Below are 19,133 nucleotides of genomic sequence, written 5' to 3'. Positions count from 1 at the left end.
CAGCCACTCAATACGTCTATATCTCATTTCAGAATCATGATGTCCTCATGACAACATACAGTACTCTTCCACCTATTTTCATATCACCATCAAACAAGAAAACCTTGCACTTCGTTCCCTCCTCCAGGTCATTAATGTAAATAGTAAACAATTGAGGGTCAAGAACTGATCCATGGGTACTCCCCTAGTTGCATCCTTCCAGCCTGAAAAGGACCCATTTATTCCAACTCTCTGCTTTTCTATGTGACAGCTAACATACTTCCTCTAATACTTAGGGATCTTCGCTTATGCACTGGCCTCTCATGTGGCACTTTGTCAAATTAATTTCTCCTGGGACTCATTTTCATGGCCAGGTGTCCACCTGAGAAGGATGGGATGGAGGGGAGACTGTAAGATGCCAATAAGCAAAGATTGGGTTTCCTGGATGACACAGGCCCAACAAAAAGGCAAACAGCATTTTGTCCTTTATTGTTCAAGTAAATTAGCCAACAAAGGATTGGGAGTGATAACTACAGTTACAAAATAGCAAAGAGTGAAGCCTGTGATAGCAAAGGTTCAGATCTTTACATGTTTTCCCACTCTCACCATTCCAGAACCCTATTAGCATCAGCCTCTTAGTTCTCTTTCATTTGTGTTTTCTAATGTACTTGACAGCACCAACTGCTGGGCTAAGTGTAGTGTGGAGAACTGCTGGAAAAATGCAAGCTAAATTTCTTTTGCAGATGTACTACCACAACGAACCTATAGATGTCAGAGTCTGCATCACCAATAACACAAGTAAGGTGGTGAAGAAGATTAAGTTATCAGGTGGGCTCGTTTTCCCAGTTTGAACAATTGTTCTTGTCATCTGTGATGAGGGATTGTTGATGTATAAGGTGTGACACAGAGACCCTGACATTAACCCAATCTGCCTGGCGGAATGATGGGTCACGGGGATCCAGTGAGCTAATGGGTGAATACAAGATCAGCCCTTAAGATGGACTTCGCCCGATCCGGCCAGCTGTTCATGTTCAACCTCTCACGCTTTTTACACGCTTCCTACTTGCAGCCTTGCAGTAGCAAGTGATCTTGAGGCCTGGATTCCACAGTCACAGATTCGCACACCATGGAATATGTTTGTGCTGACTATCAAGCACCCAATAATTCAATTTTATGCTCCCCACCTTCCCACTCATTCCCCCCAAATTCTACCACTCACCTACACACTGAGGGCAATTTACAATGGCCTATTAACTGACAGACCTGCACCTCTTTAGGACCTGGAAGGAAGGCAGAGCAGCCAAGGAAACCCATGCACAGGGAAAACGTGCAAACTCCGCACATTCAGATTTTTCCATTACGGCAGGTCTGACAGGAGAGGCATCGAGGTTCTGGAAGAGGTGGAGCAAGAGAAGTCATTTAAATACAACAGGGGGTTGTTGTGGAATTCAAAAGGCAGAATTGCCCCTTTTGGGCCTGCCAGGGAAACCTTGGTTCTCTTTTGCCCTCGTCCAATCTCTCTCTGCATTGCTCATACATGCCAGACCAGTTCAGGGGTAAGGACTAATAATGCCTAGAAAATCAAATCCAGCATCTAACATACTGTTCAGTAGGGACTGCACCCACAATATCCAATTTCAGTGGTGAAGTAGAACAACAGTGGCAAAGTAGCTTTACAAGAATATTGCCAGGACTCGAGGGCCTGAGTTATAGAGAGAGGTTGAGCAGGCTAGGATTTTATTCCTTGGAGTGTAGGAGAATGAGGGTGACCTTACAGAGGTGTATAAAATCATGAGGGGCATAGATAGGGTGAATGCACACAGGTTTTTTTTCCCCAGGGAAAGGGACTCAAAACCTGGAGGGTATAAGCTTAAGATGAGAGGCAAAGGATTTAAAAGAGATCTGAGGGACAACTTCTTCATGCAGAGAGCAGTGTTTATATGGAACGAGCTTCCAGAGAAAGTAATTGAAGCAGGTACAACAACAACATTTAAGAGACGTTTGGGTAAGTATATGGATAGGAAAGGTTTAGAGGGATACAGGCCAAAGGTGGGCTAACGGGACTAGCTGAAGTGCACACCTTTGTCAGTGTGGACGAACTGGGCCTGGGGGCCTGTTTCCATGCTGTATTACTCTATAACTTGATAACAAGCAACCACAACTGTTTAGCACATTTAGCACTACTGATCTGGGATGAATTTCTAGACAACGGAGTCCCCAGTGAGTGGCTTCTGATTAACCCAATGCATAGCCACAGTCGGCACTAACCCTGATAACAAGCCTAGTTGTAGGCAGCAGTGCGGTTGATTCTAATTTGCCCTCTGAGTGTAACCAGAAACACAGAAAAGATGGGCCGCAGCTGTTCAAGGAGGCAGAATGCATCTTCTTCTTCAGGGTAATTAGGGTTGGGCAAGGAATGTTGGCCTTACCAGCGTATCCCATAGAATGAGTAAAAACTACTCTTGTAGATTTTATTAAATGTATTATCACATTGCCTAGACATTGCCAGTACGTATTTCATTCTTACTCCTAGGTTCCTGCCTGAGTCACCTTGTGCTAATTATAAACCATTTATTTTTCAATTAAACTGCACGCTACTTTGTCACACTAGCAAGCAAATCTTTACACTTGTCAGTAAATCACATTGTGTGCTTGAGGCTGTTCTTCCAGTCAGAATGGGGGAATTGGAACATTAGCAGAATCTGAAGTGTGAACTGTGACAGAGGAAAAAAAGATGCAGGCAGTGTGTCACCAGCAAACCTACAGAGCGAGTGTGTTTTTTGACATTTGATTAACTGTTCTGTGTCAGAAAGGGCATCACTTGTCACTGTGCTATGAGTGTTACCTGTCAGTTGCAGTGAATTACATTGTTTTTTGTTGTCCAATCAGTTGATCAAGTCACCGACGTAGTCCTCTATCAACTTGACAAATATACAAAGACAGTCGCTGTGGAGGAACCAGAGTAAGTAATGTGAAGCACATCACTCGAGTGCTCTAAGGGAATGTGTGCATGTGCAAGTGTGCATGTTTTTGTGCATGTGCAAGTGCACATGTTTGTGTGTGTATGCACATCGGTGTGTTTGTGTGTTTTGTGTGTGCACACATGGGTGTATATTTGTGTGTGTGTGTGTGTGTGTGGGTGGGTGGGTGGGTGGGTGTGCATGTGTATCTATGAGGGTGAGATTGGTGAGGCATTGTGTCATAATTAGAAACACCAGTGTGAGGAATTCCACTTGTGGTGTGCACCCCTGTTTTCACACTATAATCCACACTATAATTCACATTGCTAGCTGGGGGGAAAAGGCAACTTTTGTTTATCAAGACAACTATCAGAATTATATAAGGCACATGGTAAGACCTTGGGAAACACGGACAATCTCCCATTTCTCAGGATCCACTTCTTGGTAAAGACAGGCATTGATAATGAATTTCACCACCACCTTCAATGTGATAGCACCACCTTTGGTCAATTGGGGAAAAGGGTATTTGAAGATCAAGACCTCAGACCTGGAATTTTTGTGGTCTACCAAGCAGCAGTGAACCCTGCCCTCTTATGTGCTCTGGAGATCTGAACTACCTCCGATGAACATCTCAAGGGACTGGAAAAGTACCACCGACATCGTCTCTACAAAATCCTCCAAACTCACTGGAAGAATCAGTGAACTAACTTCAGCAATGAGGCCATTGTTACACTCAGTGGGCAGACACTAGAAAGAGACACTCTATTCCAGGAGGTTACCACTGACAGAAAAAAAGATTCAAGGATGTGCTCAAAGCTTCCTTGAAAAAAAATGGAACATCCCCACTGTGAACCTTTGGCCCATGACCACTCAAAGTGGAGAAGAAGCATTCAGGATGGTATTGAGAACCTCGAGGCAATGCATTGGGAGCACACAGAAACCATACATAAAGCTCAGAAGGAGTACAGTACCTCACAAATTACCGCCTTACCTGTCCCATCAGTCACCCCCTCCCTAGTTTCTTGAAGAGTCTGTAGTTCCCACATTAATCTCATCAATCACTTCAAAATCCAGAGACGTAGCAAGTTAGCCTCAATCCTAAGGGACTGCCTAAGAAGGAGGAGAATATATAATTCCTTAAATTCTGTCATTTGGAAAAGAAATTCAAAACAGGATGACCACATTCATCAAGAGACTGAAAATTATAATTGCTAGTTTCGTTTCTCCAGATAACAGAAAGGTGGTTACCAAATGGCTCTTATCCCAAATGTGTGCTTTCGATAGATGGTAGTTCTATCTGTATCAATGCAAGTGTTGCTTGATTAGAACTCTGCATGTGCACGTACATAATTGTGTATGTGTGTGTGTTTGTGCATGTGCAGAAGCATGTATGAGTAGTGTGGGTTTTGTGTGCACGTTTCCCTCACTAAGTCCACCCATGTCATCTTAGGAAAGTACCATGAAAAATAAGCACATATCTCATCGAGAAATGAAGGGAAAATTGAAAGGTCACTTCAAGTCACATTGATATACCACACAGTTGTTCCTTATGAGTTGCACGGGGAGCTCAACACTTGTCTGTTTTCTCAGCCAGAGAATGGTGAACAACACAATCAATACAATTTTTTAGAAAATAACAACTGGAATTTGTACTGCTGGAGGAATATAAATGGTGTAGCCTTGAGCAAGAATCTAAATGTACAAGATGATCACATCCTATCCCAATTAATTTTTGAAATGGATTATAAACATGGTAACATTGTAAAACTGGCTTGATTGTAACTTGTGATGTGTGTGTGATTCCAGTGACACTGTGGCTGCCAATTCTAACTTCACCAAAGTTTACAAACTGACTCCTGGTCTGGCAAACAATCGGAAGAAACGAGGCCTGGCCTTGGATGGGAAGCTCAAACATGAGGACACTAACCTGGCCTCGAGTACCATGTAAGTGCCATGACTGGCAACCAACTCATGCACACTCCATAACAAATCCCAGTGACTCACACAAGAAAAAGCAGTAGGAATGTGATGAGGCCACAGTCAAATCCAGCACAAGTTCTGCTGTTCATTAGCATCCAGAGCTGTGTTCTAATGAATCTCAACATGTCAAACAAGATTTTATATTCATTCCTTCCTAATGTGCAACCTTTCAATAACAAGGACATTGTGCATCAATTTCTTGTCTGGCATTCTCCCATCTCATTCCTTGTTTCATTCCTGAAACCTCACCATTTGCCCTCTCTGTTCTTTCTCCGCCACCTCTTTTCTTCCTTCCTTACCATGCCAGGCTTGGGGTTTCACTCTATTCCAACCCTGCCCATTTCCGACACCTTATTCCTAACCAATGCCTGGCCCCATCTCATCTCTATCTAGCATGTCCCAATTTAATTATGCCCTCCACCACAACCTACCTTTGCCCTGTTCTTCTGCCAATCGCCCCCTTTGAGCATGACATTCGTGATCTTTGCCGTACACGGTCAGTTCACTCCTCCCTTAAAGCATTGCATTATCTCTTCTTCTCTATCTGAAAAAGGTGTTTTATATCAAATTTAATATTGGAAAATGAGAAATAATTTCAACGCAATGAGCTGGACAATGACAAGTTAGAATGACAAGAAATAATCATCCAATCATACTACGTCTTGTCTCACCCTCTCCATTCTCCATACTTTGTGGTCTTTTGCCACCTTTGCTTCTGTTTCCCTATCCTTCTAGGCTCAGACCAGAAGTGGATAAAGAGGTCCTTGGAATCCTTGTCTCCTACCTGATGAAGGTGAAAGTGATAGTCTCCCGGGGTGGGTAGGTATTCTTACTTTACCTAGTATTCCCATGTTTTAGACCATAGTTTTAATTCTCAGATTTACTTTGCTTGTGATTAAAATTCATGGAGACTCTTAACAGCTGCATCGAAGATAGAAATGCTATTTTAGTAATCAGGTGTTTGTTTCCTGAATTAGAGTTTAGTCACCACTTGGGTCCAATCTTGGAACAGATCCCTGACAACAAGAATCTTCTGGCACACAAAGTGGAAGGAATCCTTCCCAAAATTGAAAGCAAAGGTGCTGCTGGCATTTATAGCAATTTATCGGGGTGGTTTCACAATCTCCAAGGGTTTTGAATGGAGATCCTTTTATCTTATATCTTTTTCCTCCCTCTGACATCCTCGCCTCTTCTGCTGAAGTTACGAGGCCATGTTCACTTATAGCTCCACATGTGACTCACAAATAATTGTACGTAAAGTTGATAAAGTCCAGCAATCCATTCAACCATAGAGGCGATCCCATTCACATCCTGCAAATCTCCCAGTGGTGGCCAGTGAACAGTGATTAGCTTTTCCCTTTCATTGTTGAAGTGATTCAAAAATCAATGCTGTAGTTGGTCCATTAACAGAAGGGCAGTTTATTTCACAGCTCAACCTAAACAATAAATCAGGAGAATGCCCCAGAATATGTTCTGGTCCATTCTACCTGACTTACAGATATACCATTGCAGAACTTAGTTTACGCCATCGGTGTTCTTAAATACAATGTCATCAGGAACCTAATGTCTGGCTGCTGTGTCCTGTTTGTTCAGCAGTCGCTATCCACAAGATCACGACAGGATATTTTATCGCAAAACAAGAAGGTCACGTTGTCCTTACTTGTGTAACTGCAACATCATTAAACCTGCCTAACTCTATTAACCTGCCTATTTATATTAACTTGCATAGCTGTCCCTCTTACAGTCCTGAACCTGCCTGATTATATTATTCCATCTTTTACCACCATCCCCCAAAGATTAAGTATGGGCAGTTTTTTTTACGATTTCATTGGATAAGCTGTTCACTGAAGTATTGTCTTTACGAATGAGGATCAAACTTCAGGAGGAACTTCACTTAGCAAAAAGACATGAATGTAGAACTCATTATCACTTGAGAATGGTTGGGGAAGATACATGGGTGTGTTCGAGGGGAAGCAAGTCAATCACATGAAGGAGAAAAGCACTGGGGATATTGATGTGGCAAAATGAAGTAAAAAGAATTGGAGGAAGCTTGTGTGGAGCATAAAGACCCAAGCTTTGATTTACAAATTACCCCAAATCTTCCTCAAACATGGATAAACTATATCTCTCATTTGGCCTTAATAAATATGGAAGAATTGCAGATATTAATACGGACATGCTTTCCACCGAATTTTAAGGTCCAAGTCTTACCTGTAAACGGGCCGTGTGTGGACAAATTTCAAAGCCCAAATGTGTCATCCTTCAGTAATATATACTGCAGCTTCTTTTTGCCTCATCCCGCAACACATTATGTAAACCTGAATTAACCATTTTAACATAAAACATGCAAATTGATTGTAACTGGTTTCCAAATACTTTCTGTGAAGCACAATAGTGAAGTAATGAGTTTCTTAGGTGTGGAACACATGGAGAAGTTGAACAGAAGAGTTTGAATAGATGAGTGATGTTGATGAAATAAACGAGAATGGTGATCGGTAACCAGGGGACACCAACTAAAAGGCAAATGACAAAAGGTTCAGAGGCAAGCTGGGGAAAGATGCAGTGATTAATTAATCATCTGGAATACATTTCCAGGATGGGGGAAGCAGATTCTCTCATAAGATTCAAAAAGATGGACAAATCCTGAAGAGGAATGAGGAACCAAATGATGTCCGTCTGTATTGTATCATTCTTTAATTCTATGTTTTTTAATTATCAATCATATACTTGTTTTCTGTTTTGATTTCCTTTTATTAGGATTCTGGGAGACCTCACTTCAAGGTAAATAGGAATGCTCATAACCAAACAGTAAAGCTTTGATAATCCCAAGCCTTGTTTTCATAGAAATTGTGTCATGGAGGAATTAAATGAGATTTCCTCTTCATTAAACATTACAATTATTATAATACAAAGTGCTAATGATGCTGAAAATGTGACACACAAGCAAGAAATGTATAATAGGTTAGGCAGCATCTGTGGAGAAAGAAGAGTTAGTGGTTAAGATTGATGGTTATTACACAATTGAAGATAGGAATAAAGCTTGGACAAATAAAAATGAGCATGAACCAGTATTAATTGTGCAACAGATTGAGAGATTATTAAGTACAGGATGCTATACTTAACAACAGGTGATAGCCCATGTTCTCTGGAGCCTTTTGGATACACTCTGCCTCCTTCAATCAGTCTTCAGCCCATATGAATCTTTCTTCCACGTGCTTAACTTTACCCCCTCAATCCACAGACACTCAATGCCCATCCATGGTCTTTTAGAGTTCACTTTATTTCATTGGCTCAAGTGGTTAAAAATGCTAGTGTCATTAAAGACCCAGGTAACCTTTTAGCTCCAGCCATGTCAACACTTCATGGTAAACGCTTTGCCTTCTTGACAATAAAGGAGATAATTTGTTGATTACATCAAGAAGTCACTGCATGGAAAAGCTACGGCTCCAGTCTCTGTTCAAATGTTTCTGCTTTTCCAGTACTGCGTTCACAACCACTCTCATCCAAATCTTCCTGCAGCCCTCCAATCTCATGAACAATTCCTCATAACCTCTACACTCTCCTAACTTAATAACCATGCAGTTTTGGTCTTGTTTGTCATGTCTGCAACCTTCCTAAATAACAAACAGGAAACTTTTCTATTTTCAACCCTGAAATTAACGTAGAAAAAATGGAAATACTCAGCAGGTCAGGCAGCATCTGTGGAGGGGGAAACCGAGTTAATGTTTCGGGACTGTTTCTCCTTCAATGCTGTCTGACCACCGAGTGTTTCCAGCATTTCTATTTTTATTTCATATTTTCAGCATTTGCAGTTCTTTGATTTTCTTTAACCCTTAACCTTTTAGCGAATCTTCCCCTTATGCCTCATAAGAATAAATTTAAAACTATTCACAAGTTAAAGGTCGAGAATGATTGATTAGATATGACACATTTTCTGGTTAGGGTAACATCTGCATTCTGTTTCTGCTGCCTTTCAGTGAGGTGGTGGTGGAGATTCCTTTTTACCTGATGCATCCTAAACCCAGTGAGGGTGAGTACGGACTCAGTATTATTTTCAGCCATGAGTGGCGAGTATTGTGGAACAGAGGGACCTAGAAGTACACATACATAGTTCATAGAAAGCAGTGTCACAGGTAGACAGGGTAATGAAGAAGGCATTTTGCATGCTGTCCTTCATCAGTCAGGGCATTGAGTATAGGAGCTAGGATGTTATGTTGCAGTGATGCAAGATGTTGGCCAGACCACACTTGGAGTATCATGTACAGTTTTGATTGCCCTGTGATAGGAAAGACATCATTAAACTGGAAAGAGTGCAGAGAAGATTTACAAGGATGCTGCCAGAACTCGAGGGCCTGAGTTATAGGGAGAGGTTGGGCAGGCTAGGTCTTTATTCCTTGGAATTGAGGGGTGACCTTACAGAGGTGTATAAAATCATGAGGGGCATAGATGAGGTGAACGCACATAGTCTTTTTCCCAGGGAAGGGGAACTAAAAAGTAGAGGGAGACACAAGAGACTGCAGATGCTGGAATGTGGAGCATTACACAAAGCATTGGAGGAACTCAGAGGGTCAGGAGGGAAATGAACAATCGACATTTCAAGTCAAAACCTTTCATCTGCACTGGAGGGCAGAGGTTTAAGGTAAGAGGTAAAAGACTTAAAAGAGACCTAAAGAGCTGCCAGAGAAAGTGATTCAGGCAGGTACAACATTCAAAAGTCATTAGGATAAGTACATAGATAGGAGGGGTTTGGAGGAGTATGGGCCAAACACGGGCAAATGGGACGAGCTTGATGGGCATCGTGATCAGCATGGACAAGTTAGGTTGAAGGGTCTGTTTCTATGTTGTATTACCCTATGATTCTATGATACTGTGAAGGTCTTGATCCCAAATGCACAATTCAGGTTTCAGAGCTGATCCTGGTACTTGTGTTAGGGCTAATCAATAGGCACAATCGCATTGGAAAGATGAAGAGCAGAGTCCAAGGCACAAATTTACTCAAATTTGTCAAACATGGAATTACCCAGGAATAATCAGACCAAATGAATTTGAATTCATAAACTTATCTGAAATTCCACTGGCGCACATTAGCAATATTGTGATTTTTTTTTGGCTAATAGAATTTGTTTATGGAATTATTGGCAGGGTGAAGACATCATTTGTTAATATACTGTCAAAACATATTTACGAAACAAACATTTCCTAACATTATTTCATTCTGAACTTTGCAAGGATTGGAAGATGTTGCAGAACTAAATCCAACTGTACTTGCTTATTATAAATATCCAATGTTTTTAACATTCTGTCCTTTGGGCTCTTGATTTTGCAGAAGTACAAAGGAGTAAATTCTTAGCTTTCCTTCCTTCCTTGCTTCCACTCTGAGACTGTTGCTGTGGCTGCATACCTTTGTAAGACCAGCACCTTGCCATGTTCAAAACTGAGCAGGTTTGAGGGCCATACACAACATCGTCTGGGATTTTGGCTTGAGTTCTGATATATCTTTGCTGCAAATGACATTTCCTTGAATGCAATGCTGACACTTTATAAAACAGAGACTTAAGGAAGAATTGCAGAGAATTTGTGGCCAGAAATCGGCCATTTCACCAAGCAATTGCTTTCCTTTGCCAGGTTACAGGGGTACTAAAGCTTCTATAAAATAAATTCATGAACATGTCAATTAGAATGTGCCATGTGACTGCCATATAAACATACTAAATATCCAGTCACTAATATTATGACCAGTAAACTATATTTAATGTTTTACTTTGTGCTTTTATATTTCTGGGCATTTAATTATAAATCAAAATATTCAGTCAAATTAGGGATATTGCCATTTTATTAATTGTTCCCCCAAGGCCCAGATAAGATATATGCAACACTTTGCTTTTATCACCTCTCATTCCCAGACAGGGTATAAGAAAATACTTGTCATTTGCTGGGTGATGCTTATTCCTGTTCTGGCTGACCAACTCTCCCTTTCTTGGGATCATTTTAACACACACAGAAACTAGGCAAGTGGTTGCTTAAATATACTCAGGTTATGTCCCTGTCCTGATGATGACAAAAGACTGTAATTTTAACCTTCTTGTAGAGAAGGCAACAAAGGTAATGACCTAATGATCATGGGATACTTCTTTATGTAAGCATTTATGGGCACATTGTCCTCATCAAGTATTAGTTGCAATTTTAACACAAATTCTTGAGGGAAAAACGGCAGATAGTTTGCAAGGAAAGTAGATTGGGACCAGAAGAGCCATAAAAATGATCTTAAAATGAACTTCCTTTGTAGGGCCAGGAAGTTGGAGAAGACAATTCTTCCACCTGTCACAAAGAACCCTTGGATCTCCCTTGCTACAGACTCTTCTATCCCATCCCAAGACTCTTCTATCCTATCCCAAGTCCTTGCCACTCATGCAATCCCATCTCCTGTTGTCCCTGAAAACCTACCTTGGCGGGGAACCTGCTTTCCCAGCCAGTGGTCTTTACTGTCTCACCAACGCTGAGCAGCTGAAAGCTAGCCCAAAGTTAGAGTCGAGTGATGATTTAAGTGCTTGTTAGCTCCTATTTTTTTTCAGTATTACCTGCACTTTGAATTTCCATAATCTGAAAATCTGCTCCACCTGCTTACACTCCAGACCATTTCCTCATCAATTTATTCTTTTCCAAAACCACCAAAGCTTGTTAACCCCTCCCAACAACTCATCAGCCTAAATTGGACCTTGCTTGTTCTCTGTACTTTCGGCAGTGTTCACTGAGCACCGAAAATCAGAACGAAAGTGCTGAGCTCAGTTCAGATTGGAAGGTTTAGGAATGCATTCCCTTTACTTTCTCAAGGCAATGGAATGCAAGACATAGGGTAGCATCACCCAAGGTAGAGAGAATCATTAAGTACAGAAGGGGCAGTTGAACATCAGCATTTGCATAGCTTCACATGACCTCAGGAATTCTCAGATAATGATCAGAAGATGTCTATACTCTATTGCCTGGGGAAATTATGTCAATTGTTATAATCCAGCACCTTAAAATGGTTATGATAATGTCTCCGATCCAGTTGAGTTTGTCCAGAGGAGACACACCACATTGCACTCATTATTATTTCTGCCTCAGGGATGTCTCGTGTTGAGTCCAAAGCAGTATAAACTTGAGTGAATTTATAACATGCCTTTCATTTGCTAACGCACTATTTCTTGCTTTTTCATTTCTTTCACTGCTTCAACTAAATTACAGTCAATGCCAGGTAAGCCTGTGATGCAAGAGGATACACAGAGAGTACTCTCTTCATTGAAGTACAGCAATTGGGCTGTAATTTTCTGTCAAAATAAAAACTTACAAAGAAATCCCTGAATTGCTGATGGTTTCAAGAGGTAAATGCTGGCACTTCCCCACAAAACTCTTGCCTTAGATCAGATAATCTGCTTTTTTATGATGTGAGTTAAGGTATACTTGTTGGCCAAGGCACCGAGGAAAGCTTCCCTACTCTTCCTTGAACCAGATAACTTCATCTGTGATTGAGGTACTTTCTCCTCACTGCACTGGGGCACCAGTTTGGATTAAGTGTTCAAATTACAATGCAACAAAATTGCTTGAATTCTTGAAGTGTCTGGTGGTTTCAGTGGAAGGTAAAAATCCTGGGAATATTTGAATGACAGATTAATTCATAAACTGGAGACCTAATAGAGCCAGCATGATCTTGAACAGACCAAAACACCTTTGCATTTTTTCTATTGAAGTTGAGTGAATTATATTAATTCAGGGGCAATTAGTGAGAATTGTAAATTCTCCTCAAAACATAGACGTTGACAGAAAAAGAGGATGCCTTTCAAACTATCACAGCTCTGCTAGCCTAAACCAATCCACTTGGCCATTGACTCCTCTTGGTTCTTCTTTCATTTAACATATTTTGCCTGAAAAGTCTCTGCCTCAACCATTTGCTCCAGCAAAGCAGTTCCTTCTCCACCATTTAATAACATAGTGTATGAATTTCAAGCTTTTCCCCCATCCCATAGCCCATGATTCTCTTAGTGTCCATAAACCTATTGACCTCAGTCTTGAACGTATGAGTATCCACTGCCCTTTGGAGGAAAGAATTCCGAAGATTCAAAACATCCTCCGTACAGGCCGTCCCCGGGTAATGAACAGGTTCCATTTTTACAAACATCCATAAGTTGATTTTGTCTGTAGCCAGAAAATACACAAAAATCACCCGATAGGGTAACCATATCACTACAATATTGTAATGAATGGTATCAAAAGCACATAAGATGGATAAGAAAGAACTATTACTAAGAGCGTAGAGAGAGAAAGGAAACTAGTCCTACCATTCGTAGGAATGAATATACGTACATACGTGGGACATTTGAGGTTAATAATAACATTGGATCTCGCTCGTATGTAGGAGTGTCCATAAGTCAGGTGTTCATAACCCAGGGACGGTCTGTGCTTCAGTCCTGAGATCATAACCCCCTGCCCCCTGCCCAGTTCTGGACTGTCCAGTTAGTGGAACAGCCTCACTCTCTGTCAAGGATTTAATCTGTTATGACCTATTAGTTTTGCCCCATTTGGAGTGTTATTACTGGGCTCCAAATTTCAATAAGGATGGCAAAACATTCCAGAGAATGCAGTGGAGACTTACAACAATGGTGCCAGGAATGAGGGACTTGGATATGGACAGAGGCAGGAAAAGCCAGTCATTGGTATAGAAGAAGGTTAATCAATACTCTCAAAAGAATGACAGACTTTTTATTGGGTATATAAAGGAAATCGTTTCTATTGGCAGGATGGTTAATAAAATGATAGCCTAGAGCAAGGAACAGAAATTATATTGGGTTCTGGCAAATCAGCACCAAGAATATATTGTTCAGTTTAGGTGTTCCTACTTAAGGAATGATATATTGCTTAGAGTTGGTACAGTGGAGGTTCCTTGGCTGAGTGGTCACTTATATTCTGGCATTCAGAATGAAGAGTGTGGAATGAATTAAACAGTATAAGTTCTTGATAGGGATTGAGACTGTTCAACTTGCTGAAAAGCAGAACTAGGGGCTCACAGTCTCGGAAGTGAAGTGTGAAGAAGTGAACTTGCTGGGAAGATTATGAATCTATGGAATTCTCTATTCCATAGATTTGTGTGGATGCTCAGTTATTGCACATGTTCAGGACTGAGGTCGATAGGTTTTTGGACATAAAGGGATCCATACAACACTGAATTAGGGCAGAAAAGTGAAGTCCAAACATGATGTTATTGAATAGTAGAGCAAGCTCAAGGCAACACGTCCCACTCCTGTTAGTATTTTTGTACACTTTTGATCTTATATAACATTTAGTGAAGAAATTTGGGGCAAGGAGCAGAGTTTGTGATTTGTAGGTTAAAGTTGTTGTCAAACCTTGTTAATATCATTGGAAAATGAGTTGCACATTTACTAAAGATTATCACATTCTCCTGCTCAAAGCAGCAGAGTTCCAGGGAGTAACTAGCCATAATCAATTTAACTGCCTACCAGCCACTAACTGCTACCTCAAAAATTGTACAGTAAAGTTCCAATAATCCACTTTCTGAATGGAAATCCCATTGGTTTGGCATCTGGCTCAATGTCACATTGTTTCAAAATGTGCCATTCACCAACAAGCTGGGATTTTGCAGGATTGTTTCATCCTTTTGAGATCAAGCACTTGAAAAAATAGTTCAATATAAGAACAAAAATAAACCATTCAACCCACTGAACCTGTCACGCAAATATTAGGGCTCAACCAGGATTAGAACCCTTTAGAATTGCACCATTTCCATATTATACCTGCTACAAAGTAAGCCAGTTATGAAGAATTGGAGAAATGGAATGGAATGCAAAGTGTCGCTGTTGTCCATTCGAGAAAGAAAAATGTATGTTGGTTGATAATGTTTTTGTGAAATTGAAATCATAGTTTGGAAAGATCAGGGAATTGAGGGCTATGTGAAACTGGCTCAGAGGAGAGTTGAGGCCTGGGGCAGAGCAGCCAAGGTCCTATTGAATGGCAAGGCAAGCTTGAGGGGCTAGGTGGCCTACTCCTGATCCTATTTTCTTATGTGTTTCCTTTTCCACCTTTCCTAGTGCCGAAGACCTTGTGATTGAAGAGTTCAATCGTCGAAAGGTCAATGGAGAACAGGATGATGACGAGGAAGAGAAAGCTGCCATGGAAGGAGAGCATTAAAGTACAATGAAACAGGTGTATGGCAGAAAGGAGGTCATAGGTGAATGTAAGACTGTGAGAAGTTAAGACTATTAAAAAAAACAGCAGATTTGCTTCCTTTCAGGGGTAGTCATCATTCAGCTTTGTTGTTGCCTATTTCCTATTTTAGACCAGGCAATCTGGTCATTGTCTGAGCTCTTGGCAAATTATTAAAACATAAAGCAGGCTTTATCTGCTGGACCAAATATTAGAAATGTGAACCCAGAGTGTGTCTAGAAACAGCCTCTACAGCTTTTTTTTTGTCACTTGAGGTCCTGATGTCCATTGTGCGTGTATTTCAGATTTTCGGTGAATATCAACCAGCAACAAAATGATCACTTGAATTTGAGACTGAGCAATAGAACTGTGTCTTCCTCTATCCTGGCCACATCCCACTCAGGTTTGACGAAACCTAATGAATCCAGAAGAGTGTGGGGGGACTTGAGTAGCAGCAAAGTTCCGGGTCAGGCACAATCACAAACACAGTTCTTAAACATCACCAACGTACTGATGTGACTCATTTTTGTAACTCTCTACTTTCAAGGCTGGGGCTCACAAGAGATATATTGCACTCTCAAGGGCCTTCCCCTCTTTATCAGCTCATTGAAGATAACAAAAGATAGGGATGGAAGAAGTGTGCCCAATCAATTGATGCTTCTAGTCTTGTACCAACCCTCCATGGTTTTAGCACTCAGCTGAATCTTCCCAGGCTTTGTGCCTCTGTTGATGTGCAGGAAAGATCTCTCCAGTCATTTCACTTAGTTTAAAATTACTTTTCAGTAAATTTTTTATCTTCCTTTTCTATCTTCTTAGATCTCTGTCCTTGAGATAATACACTTGCATGAGATATTGACCTGTCTTCTGAACCAAGGACATGATTATCTCTGCTAAAACCTCCCAGCTCAACTCCTAAATGTTTCAGATCTGCCCCGTTTCTTTCTCATGCTCCCTGCACTACACGAGTAACATTTTATTTTGGTTCAGCATTTAGAATTGAACAGAATGCATTACGAAACTTCAGTATAGCTTGTGTAGATCTGTGCTTCACCAGTCTATATGTGGAACCCAACATTGTATTTGTAATTTCAATTTCTACACCAGTTTACATTGACATTAAAAAGTGATGGGCTTCTTGAGATGTATTGCACTGAATGAATCCAAATTGTTTTATATTTATGAGGCATGTTTTCCACCAGTGAGTAAGAAAACCTTAAATTCAATTTGTCATTTGTAAAATTAACAGTGTAACATTGTAGTACATAATGTCCTTCTCTCCTCTCCCTAAAATAAATAACTTAATTAATACCTCAATTTGGAACATACTACTGTTCAACGGTTAATCTACCCTGCTGCTCAATAAGCATTGTGCTGGCAGGGATAATTTAGTCATTTTGTTCCTGGGATGATATCGTCACTGGATTCACAACTTCATCACGGTACAAAGTGAGTAACTTAAGAGAACTAATCCCTTGATAGAATCCAACTGTAATATTTAAGAATGACTAAAACAAACTGGGCCTGGCTCCTAAGAAGGTGTAGTTATCAGTCTGGGTACACTCATACAGATGGTGGACCAGGGAAATGTTTATAGAATAGAACCATTGGAACGATTTATCAGATTAAAGATGCTTGAAGAGATAATGATTCCCAATTGGTGATAATGCTCCAAGCTATTAGATTCATTTTAACTGTAAGATATATTTTTGTGCTTTGAAGCAACATATTTTGTAGTTGCTTGAAGAGTAATGTGAGTTACAGTAAATGTGACAAAGAAATATTGATGCCATTTCATCATTCTATGCCCTGTGTTGTTAAGTTACTGAATGAGTTCTCTTGTTAAAATAATTTAACTAAAGTAACAAATTTGTCATTAACAGTGACGTTGTATACTACTTTTCAATGTTCTACCACTTTCTATGAGTCACAGTGTTGTTTCTATTAGCTGTGTAAGTGTAGCACTAGAATTCAGCCTGTGTCCTTTCTCCTCTCTGTCACAGTCACACCAGTCATTTTTACTTTCTTACTGTGCCTCTCATTACACAGCTATCCTAATTCAATAGTCAGTGGGGGTCAAACTAGGGAATACTACATTTCATATGATCCATTAATATGCTATTTATTTCTGCTGGTGAAACCAAGTTCTGAGGTTTTAACCAGAGCCCCGTGGGTTGGAAAATTAGTTTCCATAACTTCCTCTGTTTGGCTGGAATTTTAATGTTGGTACATGAACTCACATTTACAGTATGTCTTTCACCCGCCATCTATTCCAGCAAGCTGCCAAGGCCTCTCAAATGATTTCCACCACTAATTCCGACCATAAAGCACCTCCTCTTTAATTGGTGCAAGCTGGGTTTTACTCAGCAGGAGCTTCCTAGAGCTGGAGTAATTCACAAAATTGAGCTCCCTGCAAATGTGTTGAGGTAGTGAAGAGCATGGTTCATGCTGTGTGCTCACTAATATTATAATATTGACATCATAGCACAAATCATTCAGATGCCTGCTTCAGGATCTCAATTCCCAGATTCCAGTGCTGCCCAATTTAGCCTCCCAGAGGATTCCTGCACACCATGGCTTTCAAAGGAAATGAGGGGAGAAGATCTGCAGTTCAGCTGCTCCCCATGAGGTGGCCACAGACTCTCACACTTCAGATATTCCTCAGTGGACTATAAGAGTGAAGCTCTTCCTAAGAACATCTTCTTGGAAATGAAATACTTTGATAATTAGCTGTCTCTGTCCATGAAGGATCATCGTGTGTCAGCCAACTGCATTAAGCAGATAATCACCCAGGACAGGCTTTACATATTGGACTCCATACCTTTTGGTTCTGTGTTAAAGATTTATCTGATAAATGTAAAACTAATCACTTTGATTGCAAAGATTTTGCACCTGTTTGAAGATTTTTCTTAATTAGTTTAAAGTCATTCTTTAAGGTAGCATTTCCAATTCAGCTAATTGTCCAAGAATGGCAAGATGTTAGATACACCATCTCTATCTAAAAAGGAATTCTATCTAAATTTCTAAACACCAAGGGATGGTATCTGTCTTTATTTCACAAATAAAGTACATAATAAGCTATAATTCTGGACAAAATAATGGAAAGGAAAGTGTGGTCAGATAATTGGCACTTTGCCACCTCCTCCTACACTCTCCCCCTAAACCAATCTCCTTTTATAATAACCTCTTGTGTTTTTCTTTATGTTGTCAACCTAAAGAAAATTGTGATCTACAACGTCTACAAACAGTTGCTTTTTCCACGTGTAGGAACCTGCTTATTCTTGACCCTGGACCTTCACTGTTATCCAAACACAATATGGACAGGGACAATGGATAGGCATAGAATATACTGACCTGGCACATACTGCCTGCATTAGGTTAAATTCTGTCTTTTCCAAGAATCAAGATCTATGGAATTTGTTGCTTGCAGCACCTTTCCCTTTGTTCTTATTTTTATTTTTACTCTCAGGATGTGGAGTTACTGTCTAAGCATGTGTGCAACTCATAGTGTTGTGTGCCAAAGGCTTCTCAACAAGGATTACAAGGAATATGATTCATTGACTGCCCATCTGGTCCTGCATGACTGGTGCAGCTTGGTGTCAATTCACACATACACTGCACACTGAGTACAAAGGATAACTCACTTCTGTTCAGTGCTGTACAGCTAATGAATGCTGCAGCACCACTTCCTGTGCATGCCAGATTATATAGTTTTATCCATTGTCTGCAGTTCCTGTTCAGAAGGTGATACTGAGACACAATTTGTGAGCAACTTTGGGCTCCTTATCTAAGGAAAGATGTGCTGGCCCTGGAAAGGGTCCAGAGGAGTTTCACAAGAATGATCCCAGGACTGAGGGGCTTAACATATGAGGAGTGTTTGATGTCTCTGGGCCTGTACTCGATGGAGTTCAGAATGATGAGGGGGATCTCAGTGAAACCTACTGAATACCTGGATCGAGAGGATGTTTCCATTAGTAGGAGAGCCCAGGATGTAAGAGCATCGCCTCAGAATAAAAGGACGTC

General features: G+C 40.6%; 1 protein-coding gene across 1 annotated transcript in view; it reads left to right on the top strand.

Annotated features, from left to right (window-relative positions):
- The window catches only part of LOC127573820 (beta-arrestin-1-like), a 38,811-nt gene extending 21,921 nt beyond the window's left edge, over window positions 1–16,890 (top strand). The window contains exons 9-15 of the mRNA XM_052022328.1: window positions 723–807; window positions 2,869–2,941; window positions 4,746–4,883; window positions 5,655–5,738; window positions 7,677–7,700; window positions 8,897–8,949; window positions 14,999–16,890. Coding sequence (XP_051878288.1) covers window positions 723–807; window positions 2,869–2,941; window positions 4,746–4,883; window positions 5,655–5,738; window positions 7,677–7,700; window positions 8,897–8,949; window positions 14,999–15,015 — 474 coding nt within the window. The 3' untranslated portion in view covers window positions 15,016–16,890. The remainder of the gene's footprint in view (window positions 1–722; window positions 808–2,868; window positions 2,942–4,745; window positions 4,884–5,654; window positions 5,739–7,676; window positions 7,701–8,896; window positions 8,950–14,998) is intronic.
- Window positions 16,891–19,133: the final 2,243 nt, after the last annotated feature.

The sequence above is a fragment of the Pristis pectinata genome, chromosome 8 (assembly GCF_009764475.1).
Source record: "Pristis pectinata isolate sPriPec2 chromosome 8, sPriPec2.1.pri, whole genome shotgun sequence".
NCBI classification, from domain to species: domain Eukaryota; kingdom Metazoa; phylum Chordata; class Chondrichthyes; order Rhinopristiformes; family Pristidae; genus Pristis; species Pristis pectinata.
Note: the sequence above shows the minus strand (reverse complement) of the source record. Positions and strands in the feature narration are given on the sequence as shown.